Here is a 16045-nt window from a genome sequence, read left to right on the forward strand (position 1 = left end):
CGTGGGGCTCGAAGGCTTTTAATGCCATCCAAACTGCCATCAACTCTTTCTTGTTGATGTGCCAGGACACCTGTTCCCCCTTCCAGGTGCCTGACGCTTCTCTTGTCCCGAGCGTCGCTCCCCAACCTGCTTCCGACGCGTCGGAAAACAACACATGGTTGGGGTTTGGCATGTGCAGAGACATTCCTTCCACAAATCGGAGTGGGTCCGCCCACCCCCGAAGGTCCCTCTTGATTCCCCTTGAGATCTTGAAGGAGAACTCCAGATCTAGGGAGAGACGCCTCTAGTTCTGGTAAAGGAAGAACTGTAGAGGCCTGAGATGCAACCTTCCTAGAGAAACGAATTGCTCCAGCGAGGAGAGTGTCCCCAGCAGACTCATCCACTCCCTCGCTGTGCATGCATCTTTCTCTAGGAAGGTCGTTAGTTTCTCGTGGCAACGAACTATCATCTCTGGCGACGGAAATGCCCGAAAAGCCAGAGAAACTATTTGAATCCCCAGATAGATCCGCTCTTGACTGGGGATTAATTGAGACTTCTGGAAGTTCACCAGAAGCCCCAGAGAACTTGCCAATGTAAGGGTCTTTTGTAGGTCCTCCAGACATCTTTCTTGTGATTCTGCTCTGATTAGCCAGTCGTCGAGGTAGAGTGACACCCTCACTCCCTCCAAATGCAGCCACTGCACCACGTTTTTCATTAACCCCGTGAACACTTTTGGTGCAGTCGACAGGCCGAAGCACAAGGTCTTGAATTGGAAGATCTTTCCTCCCATCATGAATCTCAGAAACTTCCGTGAAGAAGGATGGATCGGCACATGAAAGTAAGCGTCCTGAAGATCTAGTGACACCATCCAGTCCCCTGGACGAAGAGCCGCCAACACTGAGGAAGTCGTCTCCATGGCGAACTTCCTCTTTTCCACAAAGACGTTCAGGGCGCTTACATCCAAAACCGGTCTCCATCCTCCTGAGTTCTTCGGAACTAGGAACAGTCTGTTGTAAAAACCCGCAGAGCGGGGATCTTTCACTAGTTCTAAAGCCTCCTTCCCTAGCATCAGATCTACTGCTAGAGAAAAGGCTTGATTCATGATGGGGTCCTTGTACCTGGCCACCAACTCCCTCGGAGTCGTCGTCAATGGTGGCCTTGATGAGAAGGGAATGAGGTATTCTTTGCTGACAATCGAGAAGGACCAATTGTCTGCCCCTTTGTGGGCCCAGACGTCGGCAAATTTCAGTAGTCTGGCACCCACTGATGTCTGGAGTCCTTGAGCGCTATTTCTTCCCTCTGACTGACCTAGAGAAGGTTTTACCTCTCTTAAAGGGTCTAGTTCCTCTAACTGAAGAAACTCTGGCAGGGGGGCCTCCTCGAAAGGGCTCCTGCCTCAGTGGAGTCTCTTTCTTGGTCTTGGGTTGGAAAACAGAACGAGGTTTCCTGGCCGACTGGGCTAACATGTCCTGAGTAGCCTTGGCTGAGAGGGCACTCGAGACATCCTGTATGATTTTCTTGGGAAAGAGAAGAGGAGAGAGTTGAGCATAAAGAAGGGAGGCTCTTTGTGCATGAGAAACTGCCTTAGTCAGAAACGAACAGTATACTGACCTCTTCTTTATCACTCCAGCTCCAAAAAGTGAAGAGACTTCACTCGAGCCATCTCTCACTGCTTTATTCATGCAAGTGAGGACGCTGTTAAGATCCTCAGGAGAAAGGGAATCCGGGGTCTGAGTCTTCTTGGCCAGAACTCCTAACGACCAATCAAGGAAGTTAAAAACTTCCAGGACTCGAAACATTCCCTTCAGCAGGTGGTCAAGCTCGTTCATCCCCCACGTAGTCTTGACAGACAGGAGGGCGGATCGACGAGTGGAATCCACCAGTGAAGAGAAGTCCGAGTCCGCAGATGAAGGGAGAGCGAGGCCCAAGAGTTCCCCCGATTCGTACCAGAAACCTAATCTGCCAGTCAGCTTAGACGGAGGGAAAGAAAACACTGTCTTCCCTTTCTCTTCCTTAGCAAGGAGCCATTCCCCAAAACCTCTTAGCGCCTTTTTCATAGAAATTGTAGGCTTCATCCTTACACAAGATGAAACCTTCGAAGTCTTCGAGGTGGAGAATAAAGAGAGAGGCGAAGGAGGAGCCACAGGAGAAAGGGTATCTCCGAACTCTTGAAGGAGCAAATCTGTTAACCTCTTATACGAGGAAACAGAGGAGTCTTTGGGTACTTCTTCTTCCGAGGGGTCCTGTTCTTCCTCGGCTGAAGAACCATCATGATCCTTAGAAGCGCGGCTATCCTTGAAAAAGTCTCTTGAAGAAGTTTGACGTCTGACTCTTGGAGACAAAACTTCTAGAGCGTGCCTGCTCGAAAAATCCTTCTTGTCCTGAGGAGGGCGTTTTCCAGTTTCTTGGTGCCTAACGGGGGCAAGGCGGCTCTCAGGAGCAGAGCGCCTGTTTGAAGAAAAACTTCTATCAGGCTCTTGGCGCCTGTCCAAAGGAGAGCGGCTACCTGGCGAACAGCGCCTGCCATGAGAGACGCGGCTACCAGGCTCTTGGCACCTGACCCGAGGAGAGAGGCTCTCTGGCGACGAGCGCCTACTAGGGGAGAAGCGTCTGCCAGGCTCCCGGCGCCTGACTCGAGGAGAGCGATACTCAGGTGAAGAGCGCCTGCCAGGAGAAACGCGCCTAACAGGCTCTTGGCACCTGCCAAGCGAAGAGCGCCTGTCCGATTTAGGGCGCTTGTCAACAGGAGAGTGGGGGCGAGACGAGGAGCGGCTACGAGGCGAGTAGCGCCTACTAGGCTCTTGGTGCCTGTCAAGGGGAGCGATCCTGTCTCGAGAAGAGCGTCTGTAGGGCGAAGATCGCCTACGAGACGCCTGATCCTTGTCCGAAGGAGAAACTAAGTCATCATGCCTGTCAGGCGACTGGTGCTTGGACGAAGACAGGATCTTGTCCGATGTAGAAAGCTTCATGCGAGACTCCGAATGCCCAGGAGAGCGGGCCGCTTCCGTTGAATAGCGAGAGTCAGGAGAGGGGCACCTGGACTTCTTTACAGGAAGCGAGACATCCTTCTTACAACGAGAAGACACACTAAGAGAGCCAGCCAGAGCCGAAATCTGTGCCTGAAGACTAGCCAACACCCTTGCTGGAGAATTCACAAAATCTTGAACAGGGGACGAGGCTCGATCTCTGCTCGGAGAACGATACTCAAGGGATCTCTTCCGTTTCTTCGCTTCCACCTCAGGCTCTTCCGAAAAAACTTCAGGGCTGGAGGGAAGGGCGCAGGGAGCGTGCCAGGCTCTCTTCGAAGGGCGCGAGGCTTCCGAAGAGCTCCATCCTCGTTAAGGAGAGGGCGAAGGCGAAGATGAGAAGCACTGGCGCAAGACTTCTCTCTTGGCGCCATCCAAAGTAGCCTGGGAACGAGCAACAGGCGCTACCGAGGGGACGCCTGACCGGTGGGGGTTCTCCCTAACCTTCCTGCGGCTTTCGACTTTCCTCCTCCACTGGGACTGGGAGTCTGGAAGAGGTCTAGGCCTGGAAGCATTAGGACGCCGATCAGACGCACCCTCCACTGCACTGGGATCACTGCACAAATCACTATTACAATCACTCTTACCTTCTTAATGTTTAATTTTCATCTCCATGCTGCGAATGGTGGCTTTCATGGAAGCCACTTCCGAAGGCGCATCTTCGGCTTCGATGCAGGGAGCAGGAGCTGAAACTGGCAAAGGAGCTACGTCTAGAATAGGGTTATCTAAATCCAACTCGCTAATACGAGATCTACTACTGCTCCTAGAAGAAGCTTTCCTAACTTTATCCTTTTCAAGCTTCCTCAAGTAGGAAGACAAAGACTTCCATTCATCCTCATTCAGCTTTTCACATTCAATACAAGGGTTATTAAATGTGCATTCATTCCCTCTACACTTCATACATACTGTGTGAGGGTCTACCGCAGCTTTCGGTAGCCTCACCTTACACTCACTCATAGAACAAACTCTGAACATAGCAGTTTTCTTAGTATCAACATCAGACATCATGAATCCAAAGAAAAATCCAAAGAATAGTCAAATAACGGTCCACAAATCACGAATGCCAGGCCAAAAGATCAGGTACTTCACCAAAAGTCCATAGAAACAATCCAGGGCAAAAACGAGAAAAGAATCCAACTGTCAAGAGGTACCGACAACAGGTGTAGTCGACACCGGCGACAGAAAAAATCTGACAAGAAAGGGGCAATGGTTCTTACACCCATCACCCAGCGGCGGGTAAGGTAGATTACCTGACCTACCTGTCGCGTTTGCCTCGAGTTTTGAATTCTGTCGTGACGTCAGAGACGTAAGCTAAGTATATATCTGACAGGAAAGTTCATGTACAAAATGTAATATTTTGGGGATCAATGTTAGCGTTCCTGCGAGCTGCAAACTTCATGAAATCCATAAACTTAGGGCTTTCTGAATCCTTGAGGAAGCGGACACAGTCCTTGTTTGCACTAACTGGGTCAGTTTGGGATTGGGAATCTGTAGGGGCCGGAGTCCCAATTCTAGAAGTAGTGGAAACCAACTGCTTTTGGGCCAATTGGGAGCTACTAGAGCCACCCGGCCATTGAACGACCTGAGTTTGTTCAGGACTTTCAGAAGATTCACTGGGGGAAACAGATAAATCTTTTCCCACACATTCCAATCTAGGGCCATAGCGTCCGTGGCATAAGCCAGAGGGTCCAGGTTGGGTGCCACATAGCAAGGAAGTCTGTGATTCGACTCTGTGGAGAAGAGATCTACCTGAAGCCCCAGGACTTTTTGACAGATCCATTTGAATGACTCCTTGTCAAGGGTCCACTCCGATTCTAGCGGGGCAGAGCGTGACAGAGCATCTGCTACCACATTCCTTACCCCCGCTAAGTGGGTGGCTGACAGGTGCCATTTGTTCCTGTCCACCAGAGAAAATATGGCTATTAGGACATGATTCAGGTGACTTGATTTGGACCCGCCCCTGTTTATGCAGTGGACTACTACTGCGCTGTCTAGGACCAGCTTGACATGAGATTTCTTGTGTGGACGAAGCCTTTTCAGAGTAAGAAACACTGCCATGGCTTCCAGTACATTGATATGTAGCTGGCGGAATGGTAGGGACCAGGTTCCCTGGACCTTTTTGTACTGCAAATACCCTCACTACCCGCTTAGTGAAGCGTCCGTATGGATCACTAATGACGGTGGGGGAAATTGAAGGGGTACTGCCCTTGATAGGTTCTTTACCTCCGTCCATGGGCGGAGACGTTTCCGTAAGATCACCGGGATAGAGGCTAGCTTGTCCCGGGAACTGCGGTTTGCTCTTGAACGCCAGACCCTGTTTATATCCTTCAGTCTGGCTTTTAGAAGAATGTCTGTGACAGAGGCAAATTGGAGTGAGCCTAACATCCTCTCCTGGCTCCTCCGGGAGGTCTGACGTTGCTTGAGAAATTGCCTTGTGGACTTGGCTATTTCTTTCCTTTTCAATGGCGGGATTGGCAGAGTATGCGAACCCAAGTCCCATTGTAGACCTAACCACTGGAATCGAGATTCCGGTGTTAGTCTGGACTTGGTTTTGTTTATTTGAAACCCTAAGTGTTCCAGGAATTTGATTACTTTGACCGTTGCCTTCTGGCATTCCTTGGGGGTCTTTGCCCATATGAGCCCATCGTCCAGATAAGCCACTAACATTATTCCTTGAGTTCTCAACTCTTGGACGACTGCTTCCGCCAGTTTCGTAAATATCCTGGGGGCAATGTTGAGCCCGAATGGTATTACCTTGAAGGAATAAGCTGTTTCCTAGCTTGAAGCTTAGGAACGGGCGGAAGTGTCTGGCTATTGGAACATGATAGTAGGCATCTCTAAGATCTATAGAGGTTGTGACGGCCTCACGGGGAAGTAAGGTCCGTACCTGCGAAACGGTCAGCATCCTAAACTTGTTGCAGGGAATGAATAAGTTTGAATGGGACAAGTCTAGGATGATTCTTCGCTTTCCTGAGTCTTTCTTTGGCACGCTGAACAAGCGTCCTTGAAATTTTAAGTTCTTGACCCTTGATACTACTCCTTTGAGAAGAAGATCCTGGGTATACTCTATCAATTCCGCTGTTGGTTTTTGGTAGAACTTGTTGGGTGGAGGAGGGCCTTCTAACCAGCTCCAAGCCAGACCTTTGGTTACTATGCTTTGAGCCCAAGGGCTGAACCCCCACCGTTGGCAGAAGAGGTACAGCCTCCCTCCTACCTTGGGACTCTCACTGTTATTTTGCTGAGGGGTGACCTCCACGTGCTCCCCGGAAACCTCTGCCCCTGTTGGTGGCCCTGCCGGATCCTCTCTGCCGAGAGGCACCCCTGGCCCGACTGCCTCTGGCGAACCTATTAAACGGCTGAAAGGACTGGGCCTCAAAAGCCGAGTTATAGGCCGGCGAGACAGCGGAGGAGGTTGATGGCTGGGGCTGTTGGGGTGGTTGTGTCAAAAGCACATACTGTTGTTGCGGATGTGCTTTTGACAAGGAGTGTTGTGGTACCTGAGGTACCTGCACCGCCTGAACCAGAGCCTGTTGTGGAGCCTGGAAGGACTGAAACTTCCTAGGCTGCTTCTTCAATCTGGGGTTGGGTCCGGAAGACTCATTCTTCCGTTTGGTCACGAGACCCCACCTGACCTTCAGGCTCTGATTGATCTTGGAGGCTTCGTGTAGAACCTCAGCCACTACCGGAGCAGGGAAGAGGTGTGTCCCCCAAATAGAAGAAGCGATCAGCCTATTTGGTTCATGGTGGATCGTGGCCTCCGCCAGAACATGCTTCCCGCAGTTCCTCCTCGCGACAACAAAGTCATAGAAGTCACACTGCATTGTATGCAGAAGCGACTTTGCCATGACTTTAAACAACGGCTCTTGTTCGTAAACAAGAGCCGTCATTTCCGCCATCGTCAAGGAGGAAAGCGACCTACTAAGTCTAGTCCGGGTGTCGTACTCCGTCTGGATTAACGACTCGGACAGTCTGGGGAGCCTCTCGCTGAATAGCGTTGTGGCGCAGTCTGGTTGCAACTTTACTACAGTGAAGGTGGGCGCTGCACCTTCAAAGTAGTTCTCTGATCCGGGGATTAGAAGAGAGGTCGGCTCCGTTTCCCGGAGCTGGGGTATAGGCTCATCCTTCAGAGCTGCCTGGTAAGTTGCTTCAACTACCTTAAAGGTAAGTGGGAGCGGAGTGCCTTCCACCGTGGTGAAGATAGTGAAAGGGCTTTTGAAGGCGGTGAGGCGAGTGTTTTTGCACTCCCACTCATCCAAACTCCTTAGCCAAGCCTGCTGCGCCTGTTCGCGAGGGAGGATAACAGTCTCCTTTGGGACTTTATCCTCTCTCATCATGGCTGCGTCTGTTAGCCGGACGTAGCCCATAAACGGAGGTTGAAGGTCCTTGGGGTAGAACTCGAAGTCCTCAAGCCTCCGAGTTCCAATGCCTTCAATTGAGAGCATACCTTCCACAAAGGGAGCGTATGCTGCGATCCTCCAAGGGTTGTTGGGCTTGAAGGTAGGGAGTTTCGACGAGTCCGGCATGACGGAAGGTAAAACTACCTGACCGGACTGCGAATGTCCTGCCGTAATCGAATCCCGAATGCCCGTCATAGCATTCTCTTGGGCTGTCATCCTCTCCGCCAGTGATTGGATCGACTGACCCGAGGCCTCAACCAAGCTTGACAGCTGGGAGAACATTTCTTGGAACCTAGCGTTGACCAGGTTCCCGACAACGTCTCCCACCCTCTCCAGAATGTTGGAGAAGAAAGCTTCGGGGTCGAAGGAGGGGGCCTGAGCCTTCTCCTTCCGAGACCTGTGCTTAGGGGACTTCGACAACAAAGACGACGCAACCTTCGTCTTATCCGCCCCGGGATGGTGAGCCGAGGGCTTAGGGATAGAGGAAGGAGCCGACTTCTTCGGCAAGGACTTCGACACAGGCTTAAAGCCTGTAGAAGACTTTACTTTGGGGATCACGGAGGAAGTTTTGGGCCGAACCGACCTTTGCTTCTCCGTGAAGCCCCAGAAAGAGGTGGAAGTGGAAGGAATAGGAGAAGGAGAAGGAGAAGGACTCAAGGAAAGCCCTTGAGCCCCTACAGAACCTGCCTCAACTACACCCTTACCGTTGCCCATGACGTCTACAGTCATGGGCTCTAAGTCCAGATTGAAGCTGCAACATCTCCTGCGACGTCCTCAGCAATATCCCCTTCCACCGGGAGCGAAACCATACCTTGGATATCCACGATGAGGGGGGGCAGCAACTTGGGGGTCCACAACTGACCCTTTCTTGGCTCCTGGGTAAATCAGGTCCGCCATGTCCTGGGCCAGGATATACGGTCGTCCTTTGGGAGAATTCCTCCCAAAACCCCCGACCCAGGCCTTCAGGGAGACCAGTGCTGCTGTCCTCGTTGCTTCCAAGCCCTGCAAGAAGGGTTAGAGTTAGCAATTGAGGCGAAACGACCGAGGTCGTATACGTATTAGAACAAATCCAAATATAAATATGCACATAGATGAGTACAAATAATAATATGAATTGACCCAATGTATCATTAGTGGCGGAGCAATGAGACTTACTTCGGTGGAGGCTTCACCAACCAGGGCGTAGCACGTGAAGCAACCTTCGTGGTGTCACACTAGGTAGTCCTCCACCCGTACGGCGCACCCGGCGTGGGAGCGGCAGACCTCATGTCCACAAGGGTCCTGATGCAAAACTCAGAGCAGTAGCATGACTGGAAACTGATACCCATGGAGTGGAACTCCAGACCCAATACAAGATGGTTGTGTCTGTATGCTATGATAGGATAAAAGGAATACTGACTGTACAGGAGTACCGTGGATGTATTCCACCATAAGGCCGAGGCCAATATGGCTATCCCATTCTCAAGGTCAGGTCCGGTGATGGCCGGAACTGAGACCGCCGGAGCGGAGAGAATGGGGAGTATCGAGGGGGGGGGGGGGGGTTTACAAGGATGCAGGGGGAGGGGGGAGATGGTCCCGGGTTCCCATGCCTGGTGGCTCACCATGGTGCGGTGAAGGGAGGGAGAGGGATGGTCCCCTCGCCCCGAGCAAAGCGACTGAGTACGGCAGGGCTGAGCGCTGAGTGTATCCACCCCCACCTACCTCTGAGAGCCCTCCCCCTCTCATGCGGACTCGGGTAGCTAGCTGCGTAGCGAGCGAGTCGTCACACCACCGAGGTGGGTGGGCATGGTGTGGAGGGGGAGAGAGGAGGGGAGGGGTAGGAGGACAGCAACAGGGTGGCTCGTACGCGATCAACTAGGAACCTTCCCAACCGGGTGAACAGACACGTGGTGGGGAGGACCAGACGATCATGAGGGGCCAATAGGCCAACCAAGTCGTACATAGCAACACAAAGAATAAAATAACCATCGTGACACAGAAATAATAATAAAAATAACAAGATATCTAGCTAGGCTAACACGGGGGAAAGGAAATAAATAACAGAGTGAGAGAAAGAGTGTCCTGGAGGGGTAGGCTAATCGCAAGGCTGACGACTTTGGTGTGTTAGCCTAATCCACAAGCGGCTAGTCGGTATGCTGTACCGAGATTCGGGGGCAGAAGACTAGGAGCAAGGACACAAATACGATGGGACAAGGTCCTAACGTAAAAGAATACAACTCCTAACGAATCGGGATCTGGCTAGGCTAGGCTACGATCCGAACTTGTGGTCGGAGTGAGGGTCCCCGTGAAAGGCTAGGCTGAATAAATATCAAGCTAACTGCATGAAAATCAAAATAAAACAGATATGGTAATAATAAAATACTGCTAAAAGGTAGCTCTGATGGTATGGGAGACCAAAAGAGTACGTGAACCGCCATGCGGTCGAGGAGGGAGAAACCGGCGCGGGAACAATGAAGCTCACGCTACCTTATCTCCTCCTTAAACACAATAAAACAAGAGAGATCTTCATAAAATGAGATCTTAGAACCTTAAAAGCAGTACTCAACTTGGATGCAGAAGCTTGAGCCATCTTGACAGATAAATCCAAATAGACGAAGCAAAAAAACACAGCACAAAAGAAAGAAGCGTGTGTTAGCGACGATGCTATCAAAAGGAATTACGTCAGAGGCGCTCACTGTAGTAGTAGAGGGTAGCGGGGCTTTAGTTCGGCTCCTCTGTAGTTGAGGTTTTGGCGGAGGAAGAAGCTAAATGGCAAGGGACCTCTGGTAGTGGTATCCACTCGCTCTTTATCTATACCGACACCTTTTATTAAAAGGTGAGCGAGCCATTTATCTTGGCACTATTGTTTCTCTTTTCCTCTGGTATGAATAGCAATATTTATACCTAGAAATAGTATCACAGGAACCTATTTCACGGAGCGACACAGGCTGAGCCCAGAAAAGGTGTTGTATTTTATGAGGTTATATTCACCAGTGGTTATATCTGTTGGTATATAATTGTTATGCATAATTCTTGAATTGTGGTTTTCTGTGGTTTATATCCCGACTGGGTGATTATCGAGGTTCTATATACATGGGTCAGTATCATAAATGAGTTACTTTGAGGTACATCGATGGTCAAATGGCTTAGGATTTAGCCTGTGGGGGATATTTTATAATTCGTGGTTTTTTTGATAGATGTTTTCGGGAACAATTTTTTGGGTACCCTTGAGGTGACAATGAGGATGTCCTGAGCATAATCCTCAATCAAAATTTATTGAGGATCCCCATCGAGGATTTAATAAATGATTTTTGGGCCATTTGAAGGAATGATGATTTCTGAGTTCACGAGTCTGACCAGACAAGTCCATAGTGCGATTTGAGCACATGTTGTATACACAGGTGGCTTAATGCTGACAATGCTGTGATGTGACCAACTTGATATTTTCTTTTGGAGTTGATTACTCAAGAGGTTTGCACTGTTTTCAGGAATGTCGATGATTGCCAAATTTATTCAGTCAAAATTCTGCAATACACTTTCCCTAGTATACTAAGTACATGGAACATTATGCCTCCTTATACAAGGTAATTCTTTCTCTTACTCATTCCTTTGTAATTTTTCCTCCTCCTGATATGACATAAACAACCTAAGCAACCACAAACATTTTCACCACCTTACTGCAGTACAGTACCTTACTTATATTCCCATGAACTCATGGTATCTTTTCATTCTTCAGTCTCTTACTACTCTTCATATGTCCTCACAGTTACTCCTACAGATGTCTCAAACTTAAAGTTATCGATTTCACTCTAATGATTCTTCTCTAACTCACTATCCTCCATAATCAAAAACCTTCAAAATATTCCATCCATCAACCCAGGACTGGATACAACATCTCTATTTCAGTCTTTCTCTGAGATGAGATCCATTCGGTTACTGACCTCCTTCTCTCAGCACTTATTTCCCAGTAGAGCTTCTTATTCTTCCTAAACATCTCGCTCATAATTAAATCAACTTACTTTTGTCCTACCTCCCTGAGCCCAAACACAGTATCTGACCCCATCCTACAATTTTATATACTCCTCATATAATCATTCCAACTCTGTATCTTTAATTGTTTGTCATGGAATATTTTAAAAAGATTTCCTTGACCTTGTTTTGTGATTTTTAACTTTGTTAAGTATGGCACATTATTAATTCCTTTGATTTTGTTAAATTGCACAAATTTAAGATGGCTCAATTTTCCCTACAAAACAGTGTCAGTTAAATTAATGTACATACGTACCACTGTTTACCAGTCTGAAATATCATTTCTGCATAAAATGGCAAGCTATCACCAACCTGAATTCCTTCCTTAAGGTAAGAAATGAAAAATGTATCCATCCTTTCGACAGTGCCCCTCGTCTCATCTTGCACGGCTGAGTTTTTTAACTTGGTCTTTCTTCCCTCTATGCCAAAAAGAGATGCAGCTGAAGTGAGCGCCATAGTCTTTGCAAGGTCCTCGTCCGATTCCCAGGACATCAAGGTTGCTAATTTCTGTGAAGAAAGGGAAATTTTCAGATGTGGCAGTGGTTGTGATGGAAACTGGATCTTGGAGTTTTAAACAATTTGAGTGGTGCTGCTAGTAACTGTAATGGTACAGGTGCAAAATTGGTGATTATGGTAGAGTGGTATTTATAGGAAGGTAGTAGATGTAGCGCTTGTTGTCATCTCTCTTCTTATTATCTTAATCCTAACAAGAGTGGTTGTTTCTTTTCCAGGCATCTCTAACACTAACTGAATGGGTGATTTCATCATTTATTTTGGCAGATGTTTTACAGACAGATACCTTTCCTCACTTCAGCCCTTCCTATCTGGGCTTGGGTCGTTGCTGTTATCACTATCAATCAATAAATTTGTAATTATATAGTACATACAAATAAAATAAATATATATTTACAGTACATGTATGCATCATATACTATGTATAATTATTCACGAAGAAAGGAAAGAACGAGGAGGAGACAGGAAAAGGAGATAAAATTACATAAACTAACAATAGTATGTAGTACCATAATGCTGTTAGATGATATTGGTAAAAAGTGACCAAGGTCACTATATTACATGAATATCCCTTGCTGTATAACAATGAGACATGTTTTAGCTATGATAAACCAGATTTATCATACAGCATGCAATTTGAATGGTAACTAAAGCCTTATAGAAATTACAGACATAGACAATCAAGTTTGTTTCTACTGAAGGAAAAAAGTCATGTTAAAACTTGTCGAGAGGTTAAAAAAAACATTTGTCAAGATATAATATTTCAGTTAGTATGAAAATGCCAAGGGATATTGGCAATGCAACAAAATGTCAGACACCCATGAGGGGAGTAACAAAATACCAAACTTCACCATGCCTTATCTACTTTTTTTAGACAGTAAGAGAAGTAAGTAATCTGGAAATGCATTCAGACAACTTAAAAAGTTTATATTCTGGAAATGCATTCAGAAAACTGAAATTGTTTATATACAGTGTATATCTCAGAAAGGCAAATCAGGTGGTCAGTCAACTGCACTCTTTGTTCCCTAAACTATGGGAAAATATTAGTTACAAACCTTTACATTGTATATTCTTAAAATTATGCATGGACATAATAGTACATATCATACATAAAAAAGACAGAGACATGAACATTTTAGATGTCACACGATGCAGCAAGGAAAATCTCTGATCAGTTTCTTGTTTTTGTGCTTTATCATATTTTAATAAAAAAAATGAATAACAATAGAAAATATGAAAAAATTAATAGGACAAAGAGAATATATTCCAGACTTGTCCTTATGGTAAGTTGGAAAGACACTAAAATTACAGGTAAAGTTGTAATTTATCAATATTTCAATGACAAGAGAAACAAGAAACTCAAAGCAGATCAAAATATACCAAATTAAACTATATCATGATTTTTTTACTTTAACAACCAGAGACTATTCTGTTAGCTTCCTTTTGCAAACATCGATTCTTACCATTATCCTTGGGATGAGATTCGGTGCTTTTAAAGTTGTACCAATTTGCTTGAAGAAGAAGTACACAAAGTTATCACTTCTTCTTGTGACATCATCTTCCAGTAAATCTAGCAAAAATTTTATTGCCGGTTCTGATCCCCCTAATGTTAGTGCCATTTTGAAGTGTTTGCTGTCAAACAAAAAAAAAAAATAATTGCATTGTTGCGTAAGTATACATAATTCATTTGTTAATAGTTTTTCTCAATACTTATCATAATTCACTTCTTTGTAGGACAAAGGTCAAACAGTCTGCCAATATTTGCATTATCCATAGTAAAGTTTGGATACATAAGGCAAGGCTTTCATTTTGTGTGAAAAAACATTAGGGCAAATCACACTGACAAGCAATGTAAGTATTAAAATGACAAAATTTCAATTAATTTGTATTTTTCATAACAAACAATCTTGAAGTCTCAACATTATGATAAATCTTCTAGCACCAGCTGGAAACTGGTTAAATTAGCAAAATTGTGTATGCAAGGAACTATTGGCATTTGTGCTTGATCATGAGTTATGTGGGACCACCCACATCCCTCTCTGCAACTTGTGACCACGCCAGTTATTCTTCCAATCCAGTTTAACTGTCAGAGGAGTGGTTAGAGGTGGGCCTTTGTATGTTAAGACCTCAGGTTTGTTAGTCATGAAAAATGCAAATTTATTAAAAAAAATTTCATTTGTTCATTGACATTAGGATAGACTAACACCTGGTGGGGGTTAAGTACTATTAACCAACTGGAAGCTTGCCACCTTTGGTCAATTTTCTGAATAAGAGAATTCTAAGGCAACAGACCTCTATTTCAGACCCTAAGATATATATGAATATCTTAGATTCAGAATTCTGGGTTTCCATACAATGTCATAATTCACTGCATCAACGGAAAATAAGAAGCTATCTGTTCTAATGACAAACCAACAGAGTTAGGTTTGCTATCATTACTCTGTCTTGTTAAAGAGAGGAATGCCTTGCTACTGATAGGCATCTTACATTAATGATCACTCTAACAGTATGGCTGCTTCACTCATCTGTATCATGTCTGTTCCAGCTTATGACAGTACTACTCTCTTCTTACTGCCTGTAGGTAAAGAAGGAGATAGAAAATAGAAAAGAAAAGAGACCATTCATCTCATTCAATTCACCCTCATACCCTCATCTTAGACATGATACAAACTGACTGGACCCAAGGACCTATGGGTAACATTCTTCAAGTAAAAGGAAGCAGGAAGTAAAAGTGGTTTGTTGTAACCATACAGTGGTCCCCCCATATTCCCATTCTCCAGATTCACGGACTTACACATTCGTGGATTTCTCTCGAGAACGTTCCCCCGCATTATTCGCGGAAAATTCGCATATCTGCTGTATTTTTCAATGAGAAATATTCACAAATTCCTGGTTTTTTTTATCAATTTCATCATAAAATGCACTTTTTGATAAAACTAATAAAAAAACAAAGTATGAAAATCTTTAGTGGGTTTTTCCTAAGTTTTAACTAACAAAATAGGCTGTTTTTAGCGTTTTTATAGGGGTTCTAAACCTTCGCGGGTTCTAACTATTCACGGGGGGGTCTAGTACACATCCCCCGCAAATACGGGGGAACCACTGTATTCTTCTTAAATACCAAGATGAGCTCAGACCTCTAATTTCATGGGCTGTTGCCCTCACAACATTGTCTGAATCTCTTGATTCTGTTGAACAGGCATTCCTGATTGTTTCATTTAACCAAAATGAAAAATTTTATTTTTGGACACTTCTTTCTTGACTCAGCCTGTGCTCACAAAATCCTTCAACACCTTGGCCTAAGATGTCGAGTTCTTTTTAAATAAGCATGCAGTGTTCTGTTAAGACATAACAACATTTCATCAGGGTTATTATCCACAAAGAAATATATACATAATATATATAGATATATATATAATATAGAGAGATATATATATATATATATATGTATATATATATATATTATATATATATATTATAGATAGGGTATATAGGTTATATGATATAGATATATATAATATATATATATGTATATATATATATATATAGATATATATATTAATATAGATATTATATATATAGATATAGAATGATATACATATATAGATATATATATATAGATATATATCAGATATATAGATAGATATAAATTTATATAATATATCTATAGAGATACTACAGTATTATATAGATATATATATATAATACCTAGATATATAGATGTAGATATAAAAGGTATAGAAAATATGATATGATATAGAGCAGAGAGAGAAGAGAGAGAGAGTCGATAGTAACCACATATATAGAGACAAATAATAGATACAATATATATATATATTTATATCTATATGCAATATTATATATATATTTTATATAATAGTATATAAATAGAATATAAGATATCTAATAAATATACTAAATATATATTAAAAGAATATATAATATATATATATATATATAGAATAATAATAAATATAATGTATATGTATTAATTATATTAGATCTATATAATATAATATATTATATATAGTATAGATTATTATCTTATATTTATATATATACGAAATAATATATATAATATATATTTATAAGTGATATATATATATAATAAATATATATACATAT

General features: G+C 44.4%; 1 protein-coding gene across 1 annotated transcript in view; it reads right to left on the bottom strand.

Annotated features, from left to right (window-relative positions):
- The window catches only part of LOC135219191 (hemolymph clottable protein-like), a 300161-nt gene that overhangs the window by 184557 nt on the left and 99559 nt on the right, over nucleotides 1-16045 (bottom strand). The window contains exons 12-13 of the mRNA XM_064255746.1: nucleotides 13387-13555; nucleotides 11723-11917 (exon numbers count right to left, since the gene is read on the bottom strand). Of these exons, the coding sequence (XP_064111816.1) occupies nucleotides 11723-11917; nucleotides 13387-13555 (364 nt within the window). The remainder of the gene's footprint in view (nucleotides 1-11722; nucleotides 11918-13386; nucleotides 13556-16045) is intronic.

Source organism: Macrobrachium nipponense, chromosome 1, assembly GCF_015104395.2.
Source record: "Macrobrachium nipponense isolate FS-2020 chromosome 1, ASM1510439v2, whole genome shotgun sequence".
NCBI classification, from domain to species: domain Eukaryota; kingdom Metazoa; phylum Arthropoda; class Malacostraca; order Decapoda; family Palaemonidae; genus Macrobrachium; species Macrobrachium nipponense.